This window comes from Pagrus major, chromosome 5 (genome assembly GCF_040436345.1).
Source record: "Pagrus major chromosome 5, Pma_NU_1.0".
Lineage (NCBI taxonomy): Eukaryota > Metazoa > Chordata > Actinopteri > Spariformes > Sparidae > Pagrus > Pagrus major.
In genome coordinates this window covers 32,077,212-32,103,499 of record NC_133219.1, presented here as the reverse complement: position 1 = coordinate 32,103,499, position 26,288 = coordinate 32,077,212, and the positions used below count along the sequence as shown (strand labels likewise).

General features: G+C 41.7%; 1 protein-coding gene across 1 annotated transcript in view; it reads right to left on the bottom strand.

Moving 5' to 3' along the window:
• The window catches only part of fbxl17 (F-box and leucine-rich repeat protein 17), a 226,533-nt gene that overhangs the window by 7,655 nt on the left and 192,590 nt on the right, over positions 1-26,288 (bottom strand). The window contains exon 10 of the mRNA XM_073467207.1: positions 13,768-13,910. Coding sequence (XP_073323308.1) covers positions 13,768-13,910 — 143 coding nt within the window. The remainder of the gene's footprint in view (positions 1-13,767; positions 13,911-26,288) is intronic.

The window sequence follows — 26,288 nt, the reverse complement described above, 5'->3', positions numbered from 1 at the left end:
CGACGAGATCACTTCAATTGAAATCATGAAAAGACTATCGACTGACCTGTGCCGCTCTCTGATAATACTATGTGCAGAAGAAAAAAACTTGCAAACAATCAGTCTTTTTGTGTTGTTTTCTAAGTTTCGAAATATAATTACTGTCACATACAACAGAAATAATTGGAATTCAAACATCTTATTATTGCGCGGGGAAAGCCAATCAAGACTGAAGAAAAAATTGATGTTTACCATCAATTAAATCCAAGCCTGTACACATTTTGAATGGTTAGAACCCAGCACAAAAACTCCTTGTACCTGGTTTGAGATTTATTTTAATTAAATGGACGTCTTGGAATGACGAATGTTTTTGTCAATTTCTAAAACAGCTTTTTGCTGGTGGACAGAAAATCTTGCTGACAGAAAATCGGTTGACAGACGCATTTATACATCATAGCATCTATTAACTCTACTCCGCTGCACGAAATGACAACCACGGTTACTGTAAGCCTTAAACACAGCCTCCTGTAAGAGAACCCTCTCCTACAATCCCTCCCTCTCCAGAACGAGGCTGTGTGCCCTTTGCGTGGCTCTGTGGTATGTTGAATGAGATGTGATGACATCACCACACCTGCTTGGTATTTGCGGCTCAGAGCTGATGTTAGACATGAAGGTCAGACTGAATCCTGTGGGTAACTGCATGGCAGACAGGGGAGTCCTCCGGTTACACTGACTTTTTCAAACCTGTGATTCAGCTGTTTTTTTCCGAGAGTGAAATTCTGTTACCGGGCAAAACTGTGCTTAACGAAATTTTGTTGCTAGGCAACATAAGCTTAAAAATGATATCAGAAAGTACAGGGGGCTCCTGGTGAATCAATGGTGCTTTAGATATATGGTTCTGTTTTTTGTTTTTTTTCCTTTCGTCCCAAACAGTCCTGATCCAGTGTACTGTACTGCACAACCCCTCCTCTGAACGTGCTGCCAAGTGTGTAGGAGAGCCATATGATAGAGCAGATCGCTGCTCACTGATGATTCTAATCTCTGAGAAGCATCTGGGAGCGCAGCCACAGCTATCTGGAGCAAGGCCTATACTTATGATATTTTCCCCCATTTTAACTTCAAAGATGCTGCCCTGTAGATCTAAGTGCGGCGTAATGCATTCTGACGGGCAATGTGCCGCTGTCAGGCTTTACAAGAGGGCGAGAGAGAGATGTGGGGAAAACAAAAAAGATGTATGTCTGATACGCTGTTTGGCAAACGCCGTTATTCGAACATGCTGTACAGTCAATGCGAATAGCTCATAGGGTTGAATGTGTGTGTGTGTGTGTGTGTGTGTGTGTGTGAGTGCCTGTTGACAACCCACTCCTCTACTTTTATAAGTGACGGCTGAAGGTAAGTGACGGCAAGTTCCCGACCTGACCTCTGCTCTCTCTTGGAGTGGTCTTTCTTAACAGTGAGCTCTTCTTTTCAAGACTGATCCTCTGATGCAAATGCACTCTATCACCACGTAAAATATACATTTACCGCAAGCTCCGGGCTTTCCCACTAGTAAGCAGCGCTGTAAAACACGTCGTAAAGATGACTAATGCAGCGGCAGTTCACATTCTCAGCGGAGGGAAAAAGAAGAACCGGGTCGTAAATCGATAATCAGATACACAAACACGAAGATACATATCATATTGGACTGGGGTGGTGAGAACACCCTCTGAGTGCTCCGAACAATCAAGGGAGGGAAATGGAATAAAGAGAGAGGGAGAGAGTTTAGGAAATAGAAGGCTAAAAGAAATATGGCCTCTGCTCCTTCTGAATATATCAAATCCAGTCAGCGCAGTATCGTATGCAGGAACAATGATCCTGGAAAAAGCAATAACGCTACAGTTTGATGTTGATTTAAATGATTGTGCATGCAGATATCAGAAAACAAAGATGTGATTGTTTTATGTTTTTTTTTCAATAAAAATTGCCCTATTGTGCCCCTATGTTATGTGTTTTCATTAAATTCAGCACAGGTCTGCAGGGCTCTTTTCCTTTTTCCTTTTCTTCTTCTTTCCTCCCATTTTCTTCGGCCATGTGGCAGCCATTTCTAGTCCCCGGCCCCATAAAGAGAGACAAATACCCCCCGTTCCCTGTCTACTTCCATGTACAGAGTGTATCAGTCAACCAGTAAATACATTTGGGGGTAAATGTTTAAAAAGCCTGTTTAGGCAGCAGAAGAATGCAGTGCATCAGGTCTTAGTAAAAGGCAGCTTAAACAAGTCTGGATTTAAACAGGCCAGATTTATAGCCTTCTTTAAACTGCTCAGAGGAAAAGCCCCTGTTGTAAAGTTTCTAAACGAGTGACTGGACAAGTGAAAGATAGTTCTCCGTCTCTGATAAGAGGGAGAGGAATGAATGGAAGAGAAATAAAGAAACAAAGCAGAGGATTTCAGAAGTGTTGAGACAGAAAAGAGGTCGCTACAGACTTACTCCGAAGGATTCAATATTTCTAAATGAACTATTGATGCATTGGCTTGGAAGCTTAAGGAATAGACTGCTCTTTACCGAGCAAAGCCTGAGCTCAAACATTTTGATTTAGTCTCAGAAAGCCGAGCGACCCCTCACAGAAATCTGCAGTGCATGGCTCTGAATGTGCTTTTAAAAACCAGGTCAGGCACCGCTTGCGACAACTAAGGTCTGGTCCCGCTCACACACCCTCATCCCTGCACAATATCAGACAGCAGCAGAACTGAAAAGGAGGGTGTCAGTGTACATGCTCACACACACACACATACACATACACACTCACACATGGAAGAATGGGGGCTCAGCTGAACAGGGTCAGGGGAAGAGGTTCTGGAGGCCAGGTTTGTAAACCCCACACTCCATCACGCGTGACAAAGGTAACTAAAGGAATGTGTACGAGGCTCAGTCCAATCCCTCTCTGTAGGCCGGCCCTCTTATCTCTGCAGACTGGAGGAAAACATTCCATAACTCAAGAGGCTTTTCCACAATTTATTTGTTGGTCTAGGAAAAGAAAACATGGTAAAACACTATCACGGCTAACATCTATTAGGTAGAGCTAAACTAAAGCTAATTAAAATGGGATCCGTTGTTGTGACACGGTGGACTAACAAGCCCTAGAGTTACATTTGATGTTCTGGTAGCAATCTCACCGATAACTTTCCATTCTGGTAGCAATCACACTGATAACTGTCGGTTTATACTTCAAATGAAGTGCGAGAAAAGTGTGATGCTGTAATTATCTGGGGTAGACAAAAAGAAAGTCATCAAGATGTGGGTGCGACCTTAATTAAGTTTTGTTACTGTAAATTATATGACATTATTAGGTTTATTTATCCTTTTACTAGCGGTAGACGCGATTATCGGCCCTGGTAGATCTTTGGGCCGGTATTCAGCATTTTTCAATTATCAATATCGGTGATTTTTCTGTCAGAATTTAAAATTGTGCTACTTTGGCCCTGATGCAGCATCCTCTCACACAATGTCCCGCCCACAACACTATCTGATTGCTAACGCATCACAATTAATAGCCTATAAACACATAATTAGAATCTGCAGAGTAACTAGTGACTAAATGTATCAAATAAATGAATCAAATTACTTAAGTAAAGTAACTTAAGAACAGCACTTGAGTAAATTGTACTGTACTTTGTTTATTACATCACTGGTTGTTTGAAATTTTGCAAAGAGTTTCATTTTTACTGAAAATGAATATCTGTCCCATATATCAGTTTTCAGTCTCCTTGATTTCTAATAATCAGTATCCGTATAGGACCTGAAAAAGCCATATCAGTCGTCCCTTAACTTTTACTGCATGCATCATAAAGATATCAAGTTGTAGTAAAAAAATAAATCCAACTGTTCAAGATATAACTTTAGCAGAAGTTAACTTCAAATGTAAGTTATTTCAAAGAATATCATAGCTGAAAAGACACAAAGAGAAACAGACAGGGCACAGGAGAAAGAAAGAGAAAGAGGCGTCGTGACAGAGTGACAAACACATGGATGAGATGGAGACAGAGATGGGGAGTTCACGTTCCTACTACAGGGACTAGTTGAGGTCATATATTGTTCTCACTGGCAGAGTACAATAAGATAATAACAGAATGGTGAATGCCCTGTTAACTGAAACCAATCCTTCCTCTTCAAATGGCAACAGCACAATGAAATAAGGTGGGCACACACACACTCACACACACACACACACACACACACACACACACACACACCTCCAGAAACGATAGGAAATTCCAGAGCGGCTTACTGGAGGTCAGACACAAGCAGAATTCCTTAACGATAATCACAACAGAGCTACTGTGTTTAATTTTTTGCCTCGCACGACTCCCTTGTTCTTCAGAATAAATAAAGAACAAGGACAGCTTGACCCTGTCCTCTCAAAGAACACCATGATACAAAATTCATAGTGACTCTTCAGAGCGAGGAAAGCTCGGATTAGATTTGCGGATCGGTCAATGTTACAAACAAGCCCCTGAGCAAAACTCAGCGATCTCATCTGTAAAAAACCTAATGTGTGAACACCGCCTACTGTAGAGTGATTATTCTGTATTAGGGGTTAATTCTGACTGATCAAATGAGAGCACTGCAATTAAAGTCAAGCTTTTTTGTATTTAAAAGCACAAAGAAAGACATTATGTACACAGACTTCACCCTTTTGTTCAGTTCACTGTCAGTACAAGCACAAATCTTGACAGCATGATAAATCTCTATCTTTGTTCTCTGAGTTTTAGCTCTTGGGTGAAAATTTTTCTTTTTCTTCTCAAACGTTCACAGAGCCACAGGTCACAGGAACACTATTCCTGCCTACACACAAAACAAGGAAACGTATTTGAAGCTTTTCTAACCATTGGCTACTGTTTTTCCAAGCAATTTTAATGCTGTTCATAAATCAGAAGCTTCATCGATTCCCTCACAAAAATTTCCAAAGCTCATCAGGATGTATTAACAGATAAAGCATTCAGTGAAGGGAGCGACATCGTCATTAGCATTAAATAGCTAATTCATCACCAACACAGTCAGACACTGCGCCTGCAGGCTAAAAAGAGACTGTGACCACCTGCTGTTTCTCTCAATGTTTGGGAGAAGGAAAAAACATATTGAGCCAAACATTCGTTATTGGCACGAAAATATATCAGGATCGGCAAGTGTGACTACCCGGCCACACAGTCTTGTCTACCGTCTGCCCATGACTCCATGAGATTATGTTGACCTCCGATGTGATGGGTAAACAGCACTGGATGAGGGAGGAAGAGGAGGAGGGGGAAAGGCTGAAAGACAAGACAGGGGGGTGCAACTTGAATGAACTAATTGAATGAGCAAAAGATGTGTGCGGCATCCAAAATTCAAACAACCTTGGCCGTCCTTGCTCAGAGGAGTGTAAGGGAGGGAGAGAGACAAAAAGAAGGGAAGAGGGGTAAAAATAAAGTGAGGACAAGGTGGAGAGAAAGCAAGGAATGTGTATGTGAGTGTCTGTGAGCCGGGTGAGGTCAGGTTTACGTGTGTGTATGTCTGGTAGATTTTTTTTGTTGAAGGGCAAATCTGAGATTCCCTTCAGATACTCAGTGAACTCTGTCGGTGTCTCACTTTATTTCACCCTCTCTCCTTCACTGTCCCTTGCTCCTGCCCTTTAGAAACAAGATGAAGGGATGATCAGGAGGCGGCTTCAGTTAAGACCGTCAATCAATACAGCTCTTCTGTGTGGGATGAGACTCCGAGATTACACTGAAAAAATCACAAATAGCAAATGACTCTTTCAAACTACTTTCTCGACTTTGAACATTCAAGTCTGACCAAAGCCTGGAAAATAAGGAACCAGGGAACCGGCCCATCTTACACTTGATGCTGTGCATGTGGTATCTTTTCTCCTAATTCCCCTTCGCTTTAGGAGCCTCTAAACTAAGCATCCCCGCCGTTCGCAATAACAACACTCATCAGAGAAAGTTTTGCCAGAGTCCAAAACTCTCATTTCCTAAACGAGACTTAAAATGCCTCTTAAGTCTTCGCCATACTTCATCTTTGTTTTCCTCACTCCAAACCTCCAGGCCCTGAACAATTAGGCCCTTGTTTATGTCTGCAAATTGCTGTGCCGTGCCTATCTGTGTGTAGTCCCCGGCAGCTGGATGCACCAGTGGAACGGCCGTATTGATTGGGATGTCTGTTCTGTTAACAAGGTCTGTCTGGTTGCTCTATCTGGGGGTGCTCATACCTGTTCCCTAAACGTCGCTCCGCCTCAGTTCAGGTAATGGGAGCACACTTCAAAATTGCTTACACAAAACACTTTTTTGAGCGGGGGGCATTTGTAAAAGGAATAGCTCAGATTCACTCCATTGTTCCCTTTTACTTAATTTCACTTGTGTTTCCTCTTGGTTTCTGTCATTCGTTAAATCATTTTTGGATTATTTTTTTCCTCCAAGGCCAGACCTCGTTTTACTTTCTGTTCTCTTCCCTCCTCTCCTCCATTACTATGATAACTCTTTCTCTCTCCACCAGCTGTCCCTGAAGGGGCCGGTAGCAGTCAGTGTCATTATTTTCCTAGTCCGGCTTCGTGCTGACTGTGTGAGTTTGCTCCCCTCTCTGTTTCACAACCTGGGCTGCCCATTTGTTTTCACTCTAATGAAGTAGTGGAAAAGACGGTGGGGAAAAAAGAAGGTGGATGAGAAGAAAGGATGGGGGGGGGAGAGTGAAAAAGATGTAGAGAAAGAAAGAGAGGGAATGAGAGGGAATGGACTAGAGGATGAGAGGGGAAAAGAGGTACATTCGAGCAAGCTGTGAAAACGCTTCTAAAGAAAACATTCCACTGAGGCTGAATAAGATTTAAAATCCCCAAAGTGATACATCAACAGAGAATGAAGGCTTTAAATGTTCACAGAGTGGCCAGGAGGGCCCATTATAGAGAACACCATCTTAACGCATATAGGAGACATATGTAAACAGAGTCCAGATAAGGCGTGCAATGAGTTACACCGTTCGGTGTGAGGTAGTACAGTGTGTTTCTGCAAAATCAAATAAATCAATAGAACTTACTGCTGGACCCCTGCCTCTGTGACTGGACACTTATCTTAATTATGTGGTTCGCCAAAAAAGCTATAAATGTCACAGCATTAACATTTGTTGAATCTGTGTGAGTTTGGCATGTTTTTGTGTGTTTGTGTTTCTGCATATACCCGGTCCAAAGCGCAGAATGCTGTTACAACATCGCTGTAATTTTAGCTGGAAATTACCTTTGACGCCAATTTCACAACTCGAAAGCACAGCCCGAAATAATACATAATGTTCCATTGTGTTTGTCGAAGCGTAGAAAGATGAATTCCTCCCGCAGAGAGGACCTAACATTTAACAGTAGACTCACTGGGAAGCCGGGCTGTTCTGAGATGCACGCATATCATATGGGAGCAAAAAATGATCAGCTTTTTCAGACGATTATGGCACTTTTTCCTGGAGTCTTTCAGCGGAATACTTCAAAAGACTGGCACTGAAAGAGGACAAAATGCATTGATTTGATTATTTTTGGGTGAGTCTGGATCAATCGCATTCTTTCTCCTCGTCAGAGCGTTGGCAGTTTGGCCCCGAGGGCAGAGGAGTGTAATCATTTGAGGCAGGCGGAGCATGCCATTTGCCCAGGCCTGGAGGGGTTCTGATTTCAATGCTCCATTATGAGCTGCGTTAACAGCAAATAACATAAATTCCTCTCAGAGAACACACACAGTAACACACAGACACGTCGCATTTCGGCGCGTATAAACACACTGGGACACAAAGGAAATCCCTCAGACAGATGTGGAGGGAAATAGAGAGGGAAGAAAGCCTTAAACACACACATTTCCAAACTGTTACAAACGTATACTACTGAAAGGAGAGTCTAAATAAGAAAATATTCTGACAATCAAGTCGACTTCACACAGATCTGGGATTATGTTAGGTCTATGTGTGTACAGAGTAAAAAAAAAAAATTCTTCATATCAGTCCAAATGGCAGTGGACACAAAATTCAGGCTGCCTGGCAGTAAAATGTATACAGTACGGAAGCACGTTTGTATAAACTGTGACGGAGGAAATCGATCCTTCACACAGCTCCACATGAGGAGAGCCAGATGGATCCTGTTAACAGTTCTTAAATGAATTCTACACGTTCTAAGTCCTGTGACATCCAGGGAAGCTGTTACATTAAAATTCCCAGCGTTTTGACAATTCCAAACAAATTTACACAGGCCCCGAGCTGCGCTGCCGAAGCGGAGGGCTGACTGGGCTGTCCGCACTGCGTGTCAGGGTTATCACAAGACTGTATTTGTCTGAAACTGACAGGACCCGCTCTGAAACCTAACTCCACATCAGTTGGCGTGGGAGGAAGCTGCAGGGGGTGGAAGGGAAAAAAAGTGAGGAGAGAAAATAGAGAAAGAATGAACATATGATTTATCTTAAATAGCCAAATGTAGGCTGCAGATGTTACCTGCACATCTGTAAGACAGACAGGCTTATGCTAGCTCTAATGGTGATTAAGCAGCTATTTGTTGCGGTGATATTGTCACCTTTAACCCTAGCCACGTTTTTTTCTACCTCTGAGTTGCAAGTTATTTGTGCTTAATTCCTGCAACATACACATCCTGAATGAATTCCAAGCAAAGTCCTTGTAAGGGAAATATTAACTTTGGAGTATTTGCAGTATGTCCAGAACACTGTCAACACAGCTCTCATGAGAAGCGGACCACTGTGTGCAAGTGTATATAACAATTTATTTTCACAATGCAAACATTCACGGTTGGCAGGCAAAGCAAAATTATTTCAGGTTGGAGCCACTGTCAGTGACCCCCTTAGCTACAGTATGTTGGCTGGTTGATGGGTAAATATTGAGATGGTTCCTCAAGTGTGTAGATCCTGGGGTAGAGCTAAATAAATTGGGGTTGTTACAGGTCAAGCTAAACTAAACCAATTAAAATCTATCAAGCCGAATCATATGAAAATGCCATCCAAATCTAACAGTCTCTACAGTAAAGTAGTTTTGCCTGAAATCACCTCCTTCTCAAATGTTTCATTATAGAAGGTAACCTTCGGTACAGTTCTTGAGCAACAGAAGAAGTATGTGCTCGACTAGAAGAAGGACTGCTGACCTTATATGCCGGTCATTCATGCTGTCAACATGAGGCTGAAGAAAGACAAGACAAAGGGATGCATGGAGGGTGCAGCTATGTCCTTATTTAAAACAATGGAGATGTTAATAAAATGAGGCATGACGGAAAAAATTCAAACTGATTTGTCAACATGAAAAAGAGAAGCTGTGGCTGAGAGTAGTCTAAAGTTAAGTAATTTGCACAAGACTTTCATTATGTGGGAACCTTGTGGAATTGAGAGTTATCCCCGAGCTTCTGCGTTTTCCCAGAACTGCATTAAGTGCAGAGATGAGATTAGTTTGCCCCGAGATTGAATTGGACATGCCTCCGGATTTTACTGCTGTGATACACAAATAAAGCGTGATACAGCACTGCTCGAGGCCGAAATGTCAAATGCAAACCAGAGAAAAAAAATCACGGCCAAATTGATTGGAAGGCCGATACTAAAAACAATTTTGCAGAGTAGTATAAAATATTGATTTGATTCATTAACGAGAGACAGCATGCAACAGGGATTACAACCACTGTAAAAACCGATTTCAATTTTTTTCACCAGGCAGTGGTCAAAGCACAGATTTTGTTAACTTTAACTAGCAAAATACAACTTTTTTTTTGCTTTAACTTATCATCATGCAGCAAATGATGAGTTATTCAGTGTTTGGATTGGATTCCTACAAGCCTGGCTTTCACTGCACAATACCGTCTGCCACCAGGTACAAAATCTCTCTGGAATGAAGGCTCGATTTAAGGGTACAACCTTGTCTGCTTTCATCTCTCAACTTAATAAATAAACTCATGCATTTTCTCTTAATGTTTCCCTCTACTCCCCCAACGCTACCCCCTGCTGTTGTCGCTTCTTCACACAAAGAAATTCTCGAACGATTTTATTACTCTGTATAAATTTATGACAGTATCACTTTACCTCTCCAGTGAACATGCTTCTTTCTTCTCTCTAATTTTCGAGGTAATGTTTCTTTACGAAATTTGGAGAGAAATTGTCCCTTGTTGCTGGTAGTTGCGAGGCTTTGGGGTAAAACAAAAGCGATTGGGTTATCTTTGCGACAGCAGTGAGAAAAATAATACCACCTAGAAACGCTAGCGGGGGGAAGTTATGAAGTTGTCTGTTTCTTCTTCAAGAATACAGAAATCGCTTTAATCACACAAGCGAAGAGAAGAAGTGAAGCAGCGGGAAACAAACAACAACCAAAAAAAACGACCCTGTCAAAGTGACCTTGATAAAGATATTGAACGTTCCCCAACTGTGAGTCGTTTTGGAGAGGAGAGTCAACAACTGTAAGTGTGAAAATGTAGATAATTCTAATTAGTTGTCAGACAGAAAAACAGAAGCACAGATCTTTAGTTGAGGCGATTGAAGACTCTCAAGAGGAGTGCAGGAGGGGCAGGAGGTTTGCGGCGAGAGAGGAGAGTGGGAGGTGAGGAGAAGGCAGAGCATGGTCACTGCTGCCCGTGGGCTGACTCCTAGATAACCACAATTCCCCTGGTCTGTCTCTGCCTCTCACCTTTTTACCTCTTTAACTCGCTCTGTAGCTCTCATTTCTGCTACGACCTCGGTAATAACAACCTATTTCTGTTTATTCGTTTCCCTCTGAGCGAACTTCGTATTACCCCTATCCCTCTCTCTGTCCGCTCCTGCAACCTGACCTTATCTACTGTAACTCCCTTTCTCGCCTGGCATATTGAATAAACAACAACGTCAACAACAACAAAGAAAGTAGCTGCTGTAGGCTGGTCTTTTTTTTTCTTTTCCCCCACACAAGCCTAACCAATCCTCACTAGTACTCCAGGCTCATTTGCAATGCTTAACACAATTTTATGGCGCGAAAGAGAGAAGACAGAGGAAACGGGTGAAGGGGCCAAGCAGGCAGTGAATTAATTCTGTGACCTTGGAAACTGTCAAAATCTTCTCTCGGCTCGATTCACACTCCATTACAACTCTAATAGCACCAATTATGGCTTTATTTAGCTGTGTCATCCCCAAATTCCCACTTCAGAGCAGAGGGAGGATAATTATTTATCTTTCCATCCTCCGGGCTAAATTAGGAGTATGAATATAACATCTGAAGAGAGAGGTGGATATATGAATAAGAGCAGAGGAATGGGTGAATTTGTTCGTTGCGAGGGCAGAAGCATGAAAGCATACTGAGGAGAGAAACTAAGAAAAATTGTTATTCTGGTAAAGATGTAGGTCATTCCAGAAGAGATTTTTATTAGCATGGCTGTAGATATCGATTGTTGGGGTCACTGAGCCGGCGAGGCGGGGGGGGACTAAATGAAAATGGAATCTAAGTGATCACCTGCTATGTAATGCAGTTACTCTTTATTACTCCTAGATAAATATGATAGATACGCATTCACGTCCGCAATAATGTGAATCGAGTACACCGCTTTATCACTGAGACCTTACATATGGGGTCACTGTCGGACCATCGTATGTTTTAATTTTATTACAGTACAAATAGATAAATATGATACACCGATGTTATGGTCACACTTAACGATCTCCGGGAAGAAATTTTTTCCAGAGAAATCCATAAGGTCAACCTCGAGGCCGCGACACACAGATATCACCGATTTTATAATGAAGAAATAAAAATGATGAGTTCCCAACCTGGTGAAAGGCCTCGACTATAAGTCAAAACATCTCTCCTCCCTCCTTTGCTTCCCTGCCAACTTCTACTCTGACTTTTTTACTACACAGCAGAGAGCTTTTAAATGTGTTCAGCCCAAAACCCAAATGTAAAATTTAGCCTCAACCCGAAAAACAAAATGGCTCATTAAAACACACTGTTACACTCACCATATGGAGGCCCACCAGCATTGGGATTATGGCCTGTGTTGTGCAGGCTACAGTACAAGACACCAGGCTGTACAATATCAGTGCAGGCTAAAGTTTCTAGGTTAAACCAGCTGCTCACTTTCTCTTTCCTTGTCTGCCCTCATCCCACTCATGTCAGTCTGAATGATCCCACAGTAAGTGGATGCATCTGTGTGGTAGGAGTGCCACTGAACCAATTGGAGAGGTGGGTGGAGTTGTTACCATGGCACTACAACTAAACGTGCCTCCATCAGGTCAGTGATTGGATTGGTAAGAGGCCAGTGAGAGTTTAAGGGTGACTTTGGAAAGATCGTCCCTTAGACCCAGAGGCATCTCAAAGTCGGTTTGAGAGGGGTCATTATGTCACTTTACTTGTGTTATCACTCAACAAGCCGACTCAAACATGCACCACGTGGACACACTGGCACACTGGGCACAGACAGGAATGGCTTAGTTACTCCACACTCTCACCTCTGGATGCTTCTCATTTGGCCAGGTGCCCTGACCTGTGTCTTTTGAGGCTTCATGTGTATGTGTTTGATTAGTTCTCTGTGTTTATGTGTGTCCATTAGAGCAAATCAACCAAAAGATGACTGAAATTTGTCAAGTATCAGACATTTTTATATCATGTGTATCCATACATTGTTGCAGATTATTTAGAAAAAGTGGATTTATGGGGGCAATATGTAAGATATGGCAAGAATTTTGTTTTAAAATATTCAAAACATGAACCAGCATCATAAACAGAGTATGAGGAAACAACAGTGTTGACTTTATGTCAAAAACATCTATATGTATAGAAATACCCATTTGTAGTGCAAAATGTAATAGACTGAGCGCCCCCATAGTTTCAGCTGTTAGATGTCCCCCACTTGCCGTGTCTTCTCAACCCCCAAAGTCATAGTCCTGATCAGAGCAGCTGTAAATCGCCTCCTTAATACAGTAAGGAGTCTTCAAACTGGCATCTGTCAGTCTCAGAAGTCTGGTGTCCAGCCATTGACCATGGTGACTCCCCTGTCATCTAAGGTTGCAGTGCGGGCAGACACCTGTCAGCTTACCCAAGATAGTTACAGCCAAAAGTGTAGTGTGCAGCAGGAAGAGGTTATGTTGTTGTCCCCTATTTCTTTGGAGCTACCTTAGAATTATTGCCATTTTCCTTCAAATTGCACCTTTAAAGTATTTTTGCATATTGTATTAGAACAATCATATTACCTATTTTTAATAGGTTTATCTTACACTACCACTTTCCTGGAACCAAAAATACTTTTTTAATTAGTTCTACTAAGAATGACAACAGGTGTGCAATCAGATACGTGCATATCAACAGCACCAAATGGGGGCTACAGTTGTATTAAAGCAAGTGCGGCTGCAACTACTAATTATCATTAATCTCGTCATTAGTAAAATATGATTATAAAATGCCGATCGCAATTTCAAAGAGTCTAGGGCCACTTCTTCAAATTGCTTATTTTCTCGAAACAAAAGAGATTCGATTTACAATGATATGAAAAAGAGAAATGAGAGAGAAAAAATGCTGAAATTAGAGAAGCTGAAATGAGCAAATATTTGGCACTTGCCAAAAAAAGATGAACAAATTAACAAATAATTTGAAGAAGTCTTGGTGATTAATTTTCTGTCAATCAACAAATCAAACAGTTGTTTCAGCTCTTAACGTATTAAGTTTTTCATGTAGACAAAAAAAAATTCGCAAAACTTTTTGCTCTATGCAACAATCTGATTTGCTTTGTCTAAAAACGTCTCCAGAAACATATTTTGAGAGCGCGCAATGGAAACCAGACAGCAGCAGACATTACAGGCCGAGCCTTGTTACCTTGTCACATCTCATGAGGCCCAGGTAGCGGAGGGACTTGCTGCTCTGAGCGATCTGAGTGGCTCCCTGGTCTGTGATGTCCTTACACCAGCCGGCATCCACAGTCTCTATGGTGCTGCTGTACTGGCCTATGGCTATCAGAGCTGTGGACATGGGAGAAAGACAGGGAGGGAGGGAGGAACGGAGGGAGGGAGAGAGAGAGAGAGAAACAAGAAAAGGTGTTAGTCTGACAACCTTTCTCATGCAAATGTGGCAGCGTCGTCCTCCCAGAGAGAGGCGCAGAAAATCGACATGAAAGCGGGGCAAGTCATCTGGCCAGCTGTGACACATAATGCCAATGTTTACACAACACCTTGGAAATACACACAGACACGATCGAGGGTAACATGCTGAAACATACACACACACACACGCACAAATCTCACACACACTCGTGCCTGTTCAGACTGCTGCAGGATTCATCCATTAGAGCGTTTGGCATGAGTCACAGCACTGAAAGGCAATGACACCGTGCCAGGGTAAAGTGTGACTCCATGCCAGTGTATGATTTAATTCTGCTTGTGTGTGTGTGTGTGTGTGTGTGTGTGTGTGTGTGTGTGTTACTGCTGCCAGGGCAGAGACACAGTGCCAGGGTAAAGAGTAGCCACCAAAAGAAATATCTGTCAGTGTCTGGGGGCTTTGTTACACCTGGGAATATGTGTGCAGACATAACTCCACACATACACACCGTCCCTCATACATATGTTGTTTGTTTGGTGCTCTTTTAATTTATCTATTTAGTAGACTACAAATTAAAATGTGCAGTTGACAAACAAGATGAGATTAAATCTTCTGTAATCTATCTCAAATAAAGACATACCCTGTTGCATTAACACACAAACACACACACGGAGACACAACAATCTCCCCCATCAATCTTTGACCCGTCAATCGTTGGGCAGATGGAGGAGACCCTGCGCTCCACCAGTCGATTGATAGTGCTGCTCGGTGATCGATTGGCAGGGCCTGCGCTTTGTTCTCCACTCTCTCACAACCATCACTAATGAGAGTGGGAAGGCAGGAGGAGGAGCGAGGGATGAGAGAAAGATGAAAGGAGGAGGGTAAAGACAGAGAAAGCCTTTGACAGGCACCTTCAAATGGTTACTTAGCCCTGATGTTGTTTTCTCATTTGCAGAAATCCATTTCACTTCAAACTTTTTTCACAAACAAGCTCAAACGTCTCCACTTCAATGAGGAGGGAATATTAATCTTTACAAACTTTGTCATATTGAGTCTCTTCCCGTCTCCCTCCCCTTTTATCACCAGCACTTTTCCAAATACCTCCACATATTACAGTACTAAATAACATGTAATCGGCAGATCGTTGATGTTCCACTGGGTTAGACTCACTGCCCAAGTGTGTGTGTGTGTGGGTACTTGTATACCAATGTGTGTTGCACCGTGGAGCGGGAGCTTGTTCCCCACAGGAGAAGGGAAATGAATAATCTTATGCTTTTTGAATCGACTGCATGTATTTAACCCTCTTTCCTCCTGTCCAGCTGGAGTGGTGTAATGCGCAGAGTCTCCTATACACATACACACGAGAACAACCTTGTGTACAGTATGCAACATATGTAATATATAGCTTTGGGCACATAGAGTGCTCCACATGTGGTTTCTTTTGTACTCCAGCATGCTCTTGGATTCCACGCATAATGGCACATTATGGCGAAACAGGCAGTAACATGGCTTTGAAGTTACACAGTGCTTCATGTAACGGCACCATGGGGAGGATGCTCCATCAGGCCAGATGGGTGAACAGCACACGGAGCAGCCATGTTCGTTTTTTTTTTTTATGAGTGGTGACCTGGAAAAATATTCTAAGTATGAACACACTTGTGCTTTTTTTTGTGTGTGTTTGAGACTGGAGAGACGTCAAGTAGGTGAACGGCTCCCCATTCTGCTCCTCTTGTCAAGTCCAATCACATGATCTCAAAATTCGATTACCTGGGCTCAGACCTCTCGTCTGATGTTAAGACACACATATTGCTGCCGTTAAAACCGCCTTGCAGAGCAATCTGGAGTTTTCTGAGGAACGGGGAGATCAAATGAAAAAAGGAGAGCTTCATAGTTAAACGAAGCCAACAACAGAACTCCCTCTACTTCCCCTTCACCAACTCCTACTCCCTGTTTCTTCCCCTTCAACTTAACTTCTTTCAACCTGACGAAGTGAGGGGATGGAAGCAGACAGGTGCCTACCGCGGTGAATGTATAAGAAGCGCGAGTGAATACATTGTCCACGCATTTCCTGATTACTGTGCTGCATTCAAGTGAGCACATAACCTTCCTAATCGAAACTGCTGAATTACAGACTCCAGAAAAAAAAAAAAAAACATATGGCAGTTTGAGATAGCTGAAAGGACAAAGAGAAGAGCAAATAACCATAAACATCATTTGTTAAGCTCTCAAGTTGGTAAACTGGAGAGTCAGATAAAGGCTTTTGTCAGAAGTGTTAGGCTGTTTAGACTTGTTTAGTGCTCTATCAACAAGTTCATCTGGTTGCCATTACAGTCTAATATCCGTGTGTGTGCTCTGCCTCTCTCCCTCTTACTTTGATCCTTTATCAGGAGACTGTAAACTGCAGCTACTGCCAGTGGCAAATGGAAATCGTTGGCTACTTTCGCAAAGGGCGAGGAGCTTTCACTGAGAACCTTTACACTACAGTCGAACGGTTATGTTCGACTCCTCAGAAAAAGTGGGAGCAATTTGAGCTCAGTGCCTTTGTTCTGCAAGATATTGGTGACGCACACAAATAAAGATGTTTGCTTGTTTGAAAATGCAATTGTACTGCATTCTTCTCAATATGAAACCGTGGAACTGTAAGTGAAAAGAGACTAGTACATCTTTAAATAGTTACACATGAATACTTAGAACACCATATATTTTCACACTTTCAACTTTTACAAAACAGTCTCAATTAAATAGGGATGCCTCTATATACCCTAACAAGACTATTAGCAAGAATATTGGCGATTTCTATATATTTACTATAGTTATTCTTAATACCTGTTACCGTGTTGGATTTCAACTTATCCAAATCAGATATTATGTCATATCGTCATATTATTATTCTTTTACTCACACACAAGTCAAGATCTTTACTTATTGGAGGCTGTGGTGCTCATACCACACTTGACCACAGAGGCAACAACAATGGAGATCCTTGCAGCTGCTTTATATCTTAAGTAATTGTAAATTCATTCAAAAAATGATTCAAAAAAGTATAAACAGAGTTAGATATCACAGAAATGATTAAAAAATCTGGCCTTTTATCCCTTGTGGGGTGACATTTGCACCTCGATGACTGTTCAGTGTGTTAGAAGTTTTCCCAGAGCAAAATCATTGTATAGTAATTGGACTCTCACGGGATATTTTACAATGTTCAAGGCATGTCCACTGTAAAGGTCAGCAAATTAAGGCTACATCCTGTATGTTACATTTGCTTTACAATAGTGTTCTCCTCAGTTGTACTGTAAGTCAGATATGCCTGCATGCCGACGGTTACAGGTGGCGACTGAAATTGATTTATACTCAGGCCCTATTTAGTTAATAGGGCTAATTATATATATAATTTCAGAAAGGGTAAAAAAAAAAATCCTTCCAAATTCTCAGTCTCAATTTGCTTTTTAGGTTACTTGCAATCACATGTCTTAAAATGTATTAAAAAAAAAGTTAAAATATAGGGTTTTCAAAAACTTTTGATTGGCAGTGTATAAGGGACCATAGGAGCAGGAAATTGTCTTTCCTGACTGATAATGATTTTCTGTCTGCGAAATAGATGAAGCGATATGCAAGAGAAGTTAAGGTGAAAAAGAGGTGGAGGAGTCAGAGGAGAAAAGAGGGGAAAATCCCATTCTGGCAGCAGGAGCTGTGACTGAGTGGTGACTACACACTCACAGACGGTAATGAGGACACACTCTGCTGCCCTGCCTGAAAATGGCTTTAGGATCTGGCTCTGTGCGTGTGTATGTGTGTGTGTTTAGTGTGAAAAGAAGCAGAGAGAGACAGGGATTGACCTTAAATCCAGGATATCATTCATTTTGAGCATGGCACATTTCATCCGTCTTTTACCAAGTCTGTCATTCAGGGATAAAACTATGTCATCGTACGAAAAACAGGTGGGGGGATCACATTTAAACCCAATTGCTTCAGTTTAGTTAAGCATCTCCAGGGATATGGGCCAACCTATCTGCTTGTCAATCAATCACTGAACAGCAAATCAATCAACAGATCAATATAAAGAGGGTCATGGACCATTTGGTGCCCTTAGGAACGGTAAAACTGTCTCATAACCAGAGCTTCCATCGCAGTATTACTTGCACATTTTTCATCAAGATTTTCCCAAATCTTAGAATGATAGTTTAAGACACTTCTCATAGCTTTCAGTAAGAAACAATGGTGAGAAAAGTTGAGCAAAGGTGAATAACCGAGGAAAGACCCTAAATCTTTGGTGTTCCATTAACTTCTACATTATCTCCAGACTGAGATTCATAACCTATTACTTTCCCATATCAGGCACAAGCTGTTATCAAACACCATAAATAGTGGATTTATCCAAACATAGGAGCGGATCTGGGCGAAGGTAACCGCACTCCTAACAGCGGGGTCAGGAGTTGGTCAATCCTGTGATGACCGCAACGTGAGAAGAAACCATCCATAATCAGCTTATTCTCCCTATCTCTCTACCTGACCTCAGAGCATCAGGGGTTAAGCATCTTTTACAGGCTTATTAGATATTCACTTATTACATTCTCCTAAATGATGGTGTGCCATTACTGCTATCTTATTGCTCTGAAGCCATCCCCATGCCTGTCTGCTGAAACCCTATACACCATATTTTAGCTACTGATGAAGACGGAACGCTTACGAAAGAAGTGACGGTATAAGGTAAAGATTTACTGTGAGGCAGTGTGTGCATGTGTGCAGTGTGTGTGTATAAATATGGCAGCAGGAACAACAGAAAAAAGGCTTATTATAGCTGATGTATTCCAGAGAGCACAACTGTCATGTCTAATGTGAAAGACATTCACTCGGTTCTTTGTGCTGCTTTTTAAAAACTTGGCCTCAGCTTTGCCCTCTCCACTGTGCTGCTGTACGCCCAAAACCAAAAGAAAACCCCCTTTCACTTCTCATCCTTTTAAGCTGTGAGAGTTGCAAGGGATGCAAAAGATATTTTTTTCAAACGGATATCACAATCTGTATTTCTTCCTCCCACTTCAGCCGACATTCTTCCCAGTACTGACGGGAAATTTGGCAAGAAAGATGCTTCAATTCTGCAGTATTTGTAACATTCATGAAAAGAAAAGTTACCTTAATGCTCATAGTGGTACAAAACCTCAAGATGAACTTTTGGTACTGTTACTAGGGTGGGACATTAGGACAATATACGCTGGTGAGACAATAAAAAATATGTCTGCCATCTCAGATTTTACCGTATCGTTTATAAAGTATCATTGCTATCACTTTAATATCACTTAATGTATGAGGGCATGGTGGTCAATGTAGAATCAATTATCAAATCTGCTTTGTTTTATACAATGCTGGCATTAAGATATTAAAATGTATTAAGTCCCCTGAAGTGTCAAATAGAGGTCTTCATGGGTGCATCTGAAAATTAGGACCTAACCTGACCCTAACCCGACGGGTCTGTTTAACATTATGTGTCATTCTCGAGTGGACCCAAGAAGACCCGGCTGTGATCACACAGTGCTAAGCATGATGAAAGTGCTTGAGCTTGTCATCCAGCACGTGACATTAAGTGAACTTTTTTAGCTGTAATAAAACGTGGATTAGCCATGCTGTTTCAATCAGCAAGAGAGGGACAGCAAAAAAAACTGGATGTATTTTACCAACTTTTGTGGCAAGCAGGATGGATTATATGTGTCATAGTCAGGCACAGGGGAGACGGCTACTAATGTCACATTAGGCAAGGCACAAAGGTTTGTTTTGACTATTTAAGTTGTTTTGACAACTTAAATAGTGTCTGTGTCTCCCTTGCCGGGTTCAGATCCGACATTTCTCAGTTCTACATGGATCCGGATCAAATGATAGACAGGTCTGGTTCGGTTCCTGGAAGGTACATTTCTGGGTCTTTTTGGGGTTTGGGCATGAATTTTTTCTGATTATCTTAAGCACTAAATGTTTATTAATTGTCTTTCACCCATAAAAATATATGTAGTGAAGCAGAGGATTCTTTCCATATCACCCATTCATAATCATAACTGGATAAGTTAATTTTGCCTGGTAGAACATGAAGGAATTTCGATAGCTGTGAGCACGTATCTATACATGTGTACACATGTGTGCCTGTTTCCTCGCGAGTACTTAACATGACATCGTGAACTGGTTGTCAACATGAGCAGAAAATGCTCTCACAGACGTGTGATTACACATGTGTAAACATCCATGCATGAGCACACATAAATCATACAAGAGTGTAAAAACTGTGTAAATTGACCCGGCGACCTCAATGAGCACCATGTGGATGTCACTTAACTCCCTTGATGCCAGTCTGATGGAGGCAAAGCCCTGGCCTCACTGTCTGATTGATTAACACACCATGCTCATCTTCAAAGTACACAGCCCAAACTGACTGGGGTCACTCAGAGTGCCACAACTAATGCAGTAAACAACATACCAAATAAAGCACTTGAAACACACACATGCACTGCTAGAGGGAAACAAGAGAGGGACTGTTGCTTTACCCCGTGGTGAACTGAGAATTAACAAATTAAAAGCTGTGAGAACTACAGGGAACCGGAGAAGGCATGCAGTCAATCCCTCGATCTAGAGGGGAGAAAAAAAACAAGTTGCACCCTCCAAGCCAGATAAAAATATGCAGATATAAAAAGAAAAAACGAGGGGAAAGAGAAAATGAGAGAGGCAGAGGTGCTAGGAGGTGACGGTCTTTGCCATGACATTTTGGGCTAACGCAATCAAAGGCCAGGGGGAACTGAAATGAGCCAGGCCCGGCAGAGAGACACAGGAGAGAGGAGGAACAGATTGAGTGTGACACGAGAAGGGGGGAGAGCACTTTATGGTGGGACATGCTCGATCTGGGAAATTAATTAGCCAGAGGGCAGGGAGAAGGCAGTATGCCTCCTTGTGTATGTGTGTGTGAACACTGAGGGCATGGGCATTTTCCAAATCAGCCCCCGATCTGATGTAAACCAGCTGACACATACCATTTGTGTGTGTATGTGTGGGTGTGTGTGTGTGTAAGAGAGAGAGAGACAGAGAAACAGAGGCAATCAGCAGACCCTTAAATGTTTAAGTGGTGAGGTAGAGACAGTACGACAAAAAAAGTGACTTTGATGTTTTATGGTGGTCTGGCATCTGAAAATAATACACTTAAACACTCGCACACACAGACACAAAGAGAGACACACAAGGACTGTTTTAGTAGTTGATGTGCGATAACCTTGCGGAGGGGATGTGAAGTTTGGAAAGGAAGATTGGAAAGGTGAGTGAGTGACAGTGAGAGAGGCAGAGAGATAGAGAGGAAGAGTGATGGGCAAGGACAGATAGACAGAGTGAAGGGGTGATAAGGAGAGATGGAGCTATCACAGAGGTGACCTACAACAGGCTTTCCTTCACCGCTGAGAACAAGCACTCGGCACCGATTCACACGCACGCGCACGCAGGGACACTTAACAGGTCGGCGTTATTCATCAGGTGTCAATTAGGTTGGACGCACTATCCTCTGAGATAATTTTGTACAATTACAAAGAGAATCTAATGAATAAGTTTCAAACATGATGCACTCACAACTCAAGTACTCTTAACTTTAAATACTCCATTCAATATCATTTGTATGTCACAGCTGTGCAATTCTCATATCCATATTGGCTTTACATCCTGTGTCAAGAAGTATCATGTGTAATGTCACCACTGCCAAAACAACACGACCATTGCGGCGTGCCAGCGGTCTCAGATGATTAGGTTTAGGCAAGAAAACTACTAGGTTAACTTTAGGCACTGGAACTTGGCTAGTTTTAGGAAAACATCACGGTTTGGGTTAAAATAACTACCTTACTTATGTACATTCAGTTATGAACATACAGATACTTAACGTACCAAGGTTACGTACATAATTTATGTTGCGTTACGTACATGACGTCACTTAACTATGCAAGTAAGTTAAAATTGGTTTCACACTGGACACGAACAAGTCCTGTGCTTCTTTAGCCCAATCATCCACTTCGTCCACGTCCCTTTGCAGGCTTTTTTCCTGGCTCTTTAAACTACTTATTTCGACTTCCTCCTTTGCTGTCGTAATACTCACTACGGTCACTAGAGGCTGTCACCTTACAATAAACAACAATACAGTTCATAATGAGCTGCTTTCACAGGATACCTTTATGGCCGTTTTCCTGGTGAGGAAGGACTGACAGTCATGTAGCACGTCCGACTTTTTTGCAGGAGACCAATGTTCAGCTGCCGTCACAGACAACAAATAAAGATTTGCGTATTTATTAACTGTAATTTCCCTACCCATGACCTTAACCAAGTGTGTCAGCTGTCTAACAATACCTTAACAATATTTCATTTTGTATCACCACAATCTTTCTAATTTAACTTAATTGAGTATACGTAGTTGCCACGCACAGATGTTGTCAAGAGTGAGAAATTTAAAATGTTGGAGCTGGATGAAGACAAATTTCATTGCTGAACAAATTCCAGGGTTTTGCACAGAAACATTTTAATTTCTAAGAACTGCCATGTGATTTTATCTTTGTACTGAAGGTTAGTGAAGCAGGCTTGCTATCGGATTGGAAGAATAAATCCGAGTGGAGGAAGCAAGAGAGCAAAGCTTGCCCCTCCCATCAGTGCCACTGTGGGCTCTACCCTTGAGCAAGGCCCTTCACCCCAAGCTGTTTCAGTGAGGCTGCTCTCTGGCCAAAAGATCAGACTCTTGTTCTACTGGGTAGCTTCCAGGCGTGAATGTGTGTAGAGCTGAATGTGAACAGCAACTTTTTGAAAAAGAAAAGATTGCTTTCAATGAAACTTTCCTGGGAAAAGTTGAGGTAAATCAAGGCTTGTCAGGTATATTGATGCAATGTAGACAGATTACATCTATTTGTGTTGATTTGGCAGGGTGGTAAGGTTTTGTGGTATTTTCAGGATAGTTTCAACAGATTGTATTTTGTGGTGGCATATCAGGTTGTTGTACGAATTTGTGCTGTCAAACCAACCTCTTCTGTGAATCCACACAACAAAAAAGGGACCCTTTTCTCGGTACAAGGACAACATTTTTGTCACAACAGATTGGATAAGTTGTTTTTTTTTAGATCCGCACTCATTCTGTTGTTGTTTTTGAAGGTTTTTCATCCAGTGTCCAATAATTCCCTCTTACAGACGTCAGAGATGGATAGTTCAGTTTGTGAAGTGGGTTATGGTCTTGTCATTCATGGTTTAGAGAGAAATGGGAATGCTTTGATCGAGAATATCTCCCAGCTAATAAAAATGAAGCGGAATTGTCATTATGTAAGAATGTAATTTTCAAAATCTTGATTTTAAAAGAATAAGCCTTGCAGCTCTGGTGTATAGGTTTAAGAATACAAAGACGTTCCTTTAAATGCGCCTGTTAAATGCTAATAATAACATACTCGCAGGCATAGGTATTTTCTGTTTGTGTGTATAATCTGTATGGAAATGTGTGTTTTATACTTTCATCCTTCAAAGACAACATCAACAAGGAGAAAACAGACTCAACACACACACACACACACACACACACACACACACACACACACACACACACAAACGGAGGTTCCTATTGCCATCAGCAGTAAAAGCAGGATATTAAGCTCTATTTCAAACCAACAGCACCTCTGCTCCAATGCACCTCTCCTTTGAGGATATTAATCCTCCCCACCTTTTCTCTCTCACTCTCTCTCTCTCTCTTTCTCCATCACTCTTACTTTCTCTCTCGCTCGATTTTGGATTGTGTACAACAGGAAAACTGCTCTCCAATTCTGACATCACAGATGGAGGGGCATAAAGCTTAACAACTTCAATTTGAAATGAGAAGGTGAGGAGAGGAGCGGAGGAGAGGAAGTGAAGAGGAGGAACGAGGACGAAGATGAAGACAGACACCATCCCAGCCGATGAACTGCGTGTTGCATGCGTCTGACTGGAATTAACGTAGCGTAGCAATAGTTATGGCTTTGGTTATGGATTACGGCTAATCCTTTAGCATAGGGAGCAGGTCTTAAAGGTAATTACACGCTACTATTGGATCCAGAGCCCAGAAATGGGCCTCCTCTTACATCACGCTTATTAAGATCCAGGAGGAAACCGGCTGCTCTAACAAACTACTACAGGTTAACACACCATGGCATTCTCTGCCAATCTTAATACTACTGCAACTTGTCTGGTAGGTAAAAGAGCATTGTTGCTGAGATCTCAGCTGCTCTTTAAAGAGGAAAAACATGGCTCAAAATCTTTGTATCAATAATCACTGGGACATGGATTTAGTTTAGTCATCATCAAAACATTAAATAGTAAGCCCACATGGGTTAATTAGGTAATTAGCAACACCATTCAGTTCTCAGTTCAAGAAGACGGTGACATCCACACTGGACAATTTTTCTTCCTTTTTATTTTAGTCATTTGCTACACTTTACCCTTTCCTGCTCAAAAATGCCCGTCTGACTCCGTCTAATACACACAGTCGGCGATTCCAAGTGCCGCCAAGTCTGTTGCTCTGCCTTATCTCGAGCTTTTAATAGTCCACTCTGTCCGCTTTAACCCAGCGGGAATCATTAACCAGACACACACTTCCTCTTCGCCTACCCCTGAAGAAACCCTCCAAACCGCTATGATCACAAGACAGTGTGTGTCTGTGTGTGGTTTCGTCTGTGTGTGAATTAGGGGTCTACTTAGCCCCTGAAACAACCTGAAAACAAATGACCCAATACCAATTAGTTGCCCGACAATTAGGTTAGTAGACCGTTAATAACAGGCAGACCCAGCTAAGGTCTAAGTTATCTCTCTGAGACCTAAAACCAATAAGAATGTAACCTTGACACAGCAGACAGAAATAGTGTGACTAGCACTGGGAATGTTTAAAATGTTGGTACAATGTAAGGAAATTGCAACAATAGAACAAACATGCCATGTCCAATCATCCCTACATTCCAGCAAACTATATTGCAGTTCTTGTCTCATCTTTCAGCGAGCAAATCTTCAAGGTAACCTGAACTTTTATTTGAGCAGTCAAAGCCTTATTAATTCTTGACCTAAACCTACAGCAAAGTCCTTAAAAAGTTAGGCACAGACAAAATATCCTCAGCCTACAGAATATTTCCTCATCTTAGAAAAAGAAGTGAATCCTTAATAGCTCCTTAATTTGAATGTGGTTAACGATTTAAAGGTTGCAGTAGTATTGTTCCTACGCACTCGGTTTGATATAGCATGTCAAGAAGTCAGCCTTGGAAAAAGAAAAGATGGAGAAAATACAGAAACATTGTGGTGTTTTCTGAGCAGATAAGATGAGGTCAGCCAGATAGAAGTAAAAATAGATGATCTGCATTATACACTGCTTTAATTATGTTGATTTGTGGACAGAAACTCCAGGTAAACAGGAAAGTAAAAGATCTCAACATGTTAAAGTTAATGATCTCAAAACAATAGTATATGAGAGAGCATAAAACAGTAAGTTAATTGGTCAGTGTTAGTTTAAAACTGTGACAACGTTGGACATTGAATAGTTTTTTGGAAGGAGATCAAAAGGAAAAAACAAACACAGCTGCAGTCCTTGTGGCTAAAAACATGAAAAAGTGTTGCAGAAAAAAGTATTGTCTCCATTAAAACCTGGCCTTTGTGCCTGAAAAGAAAACTGTTCTCTGTGTGTCCCACTGTGGTCTCTTTTACACAAACTCCTAATGGCTCATGAGTCTGTAACAGCACTAAGTCAGGTCTCACCAAAAGCTCTTTAGCAAAGTTTAAAGCTCCTGTGATGTTTTCTGATCAATACCTGGCCATAACTCAAATCACACTTCAAGTGCCATTACTGTATAAGCCGCACACTCTTAACCAAAGTGCACTGACGCACACTCACTTACACACACATGTACATTTTCATGAGCTTAGACAGTATTTTTGATCAATACCTGGCTATAGATCAAACACCTTTTCAGTTTATGGCTAACCTTTCCCGAGGCTCATTTCAGACGCACACAGAATAACTCATGTCTTACTTGAGACTGCTGCTTTGACTGCGTCTATGAAATTGATAAGTGCTCTTAAATGCAAAATGACAGTTTAAGAACCTTGTTTTTGTACCGCGGTGTAGTCAGAATGTCTCATAAAAACACAAAGCACTTCTCTCCAGGAGGTAACTGTGGAGAGAGCCAGAGAGAGAAATGCACAACAGGCCAAATGTTCAACTAAAGACTTGAAACTGTGAGAGTTCTCCTTTAAAGCATAATTTGTCCAAATGTAACAAGGGGAACGGTGTGCTGAGAAACTATTTTCCC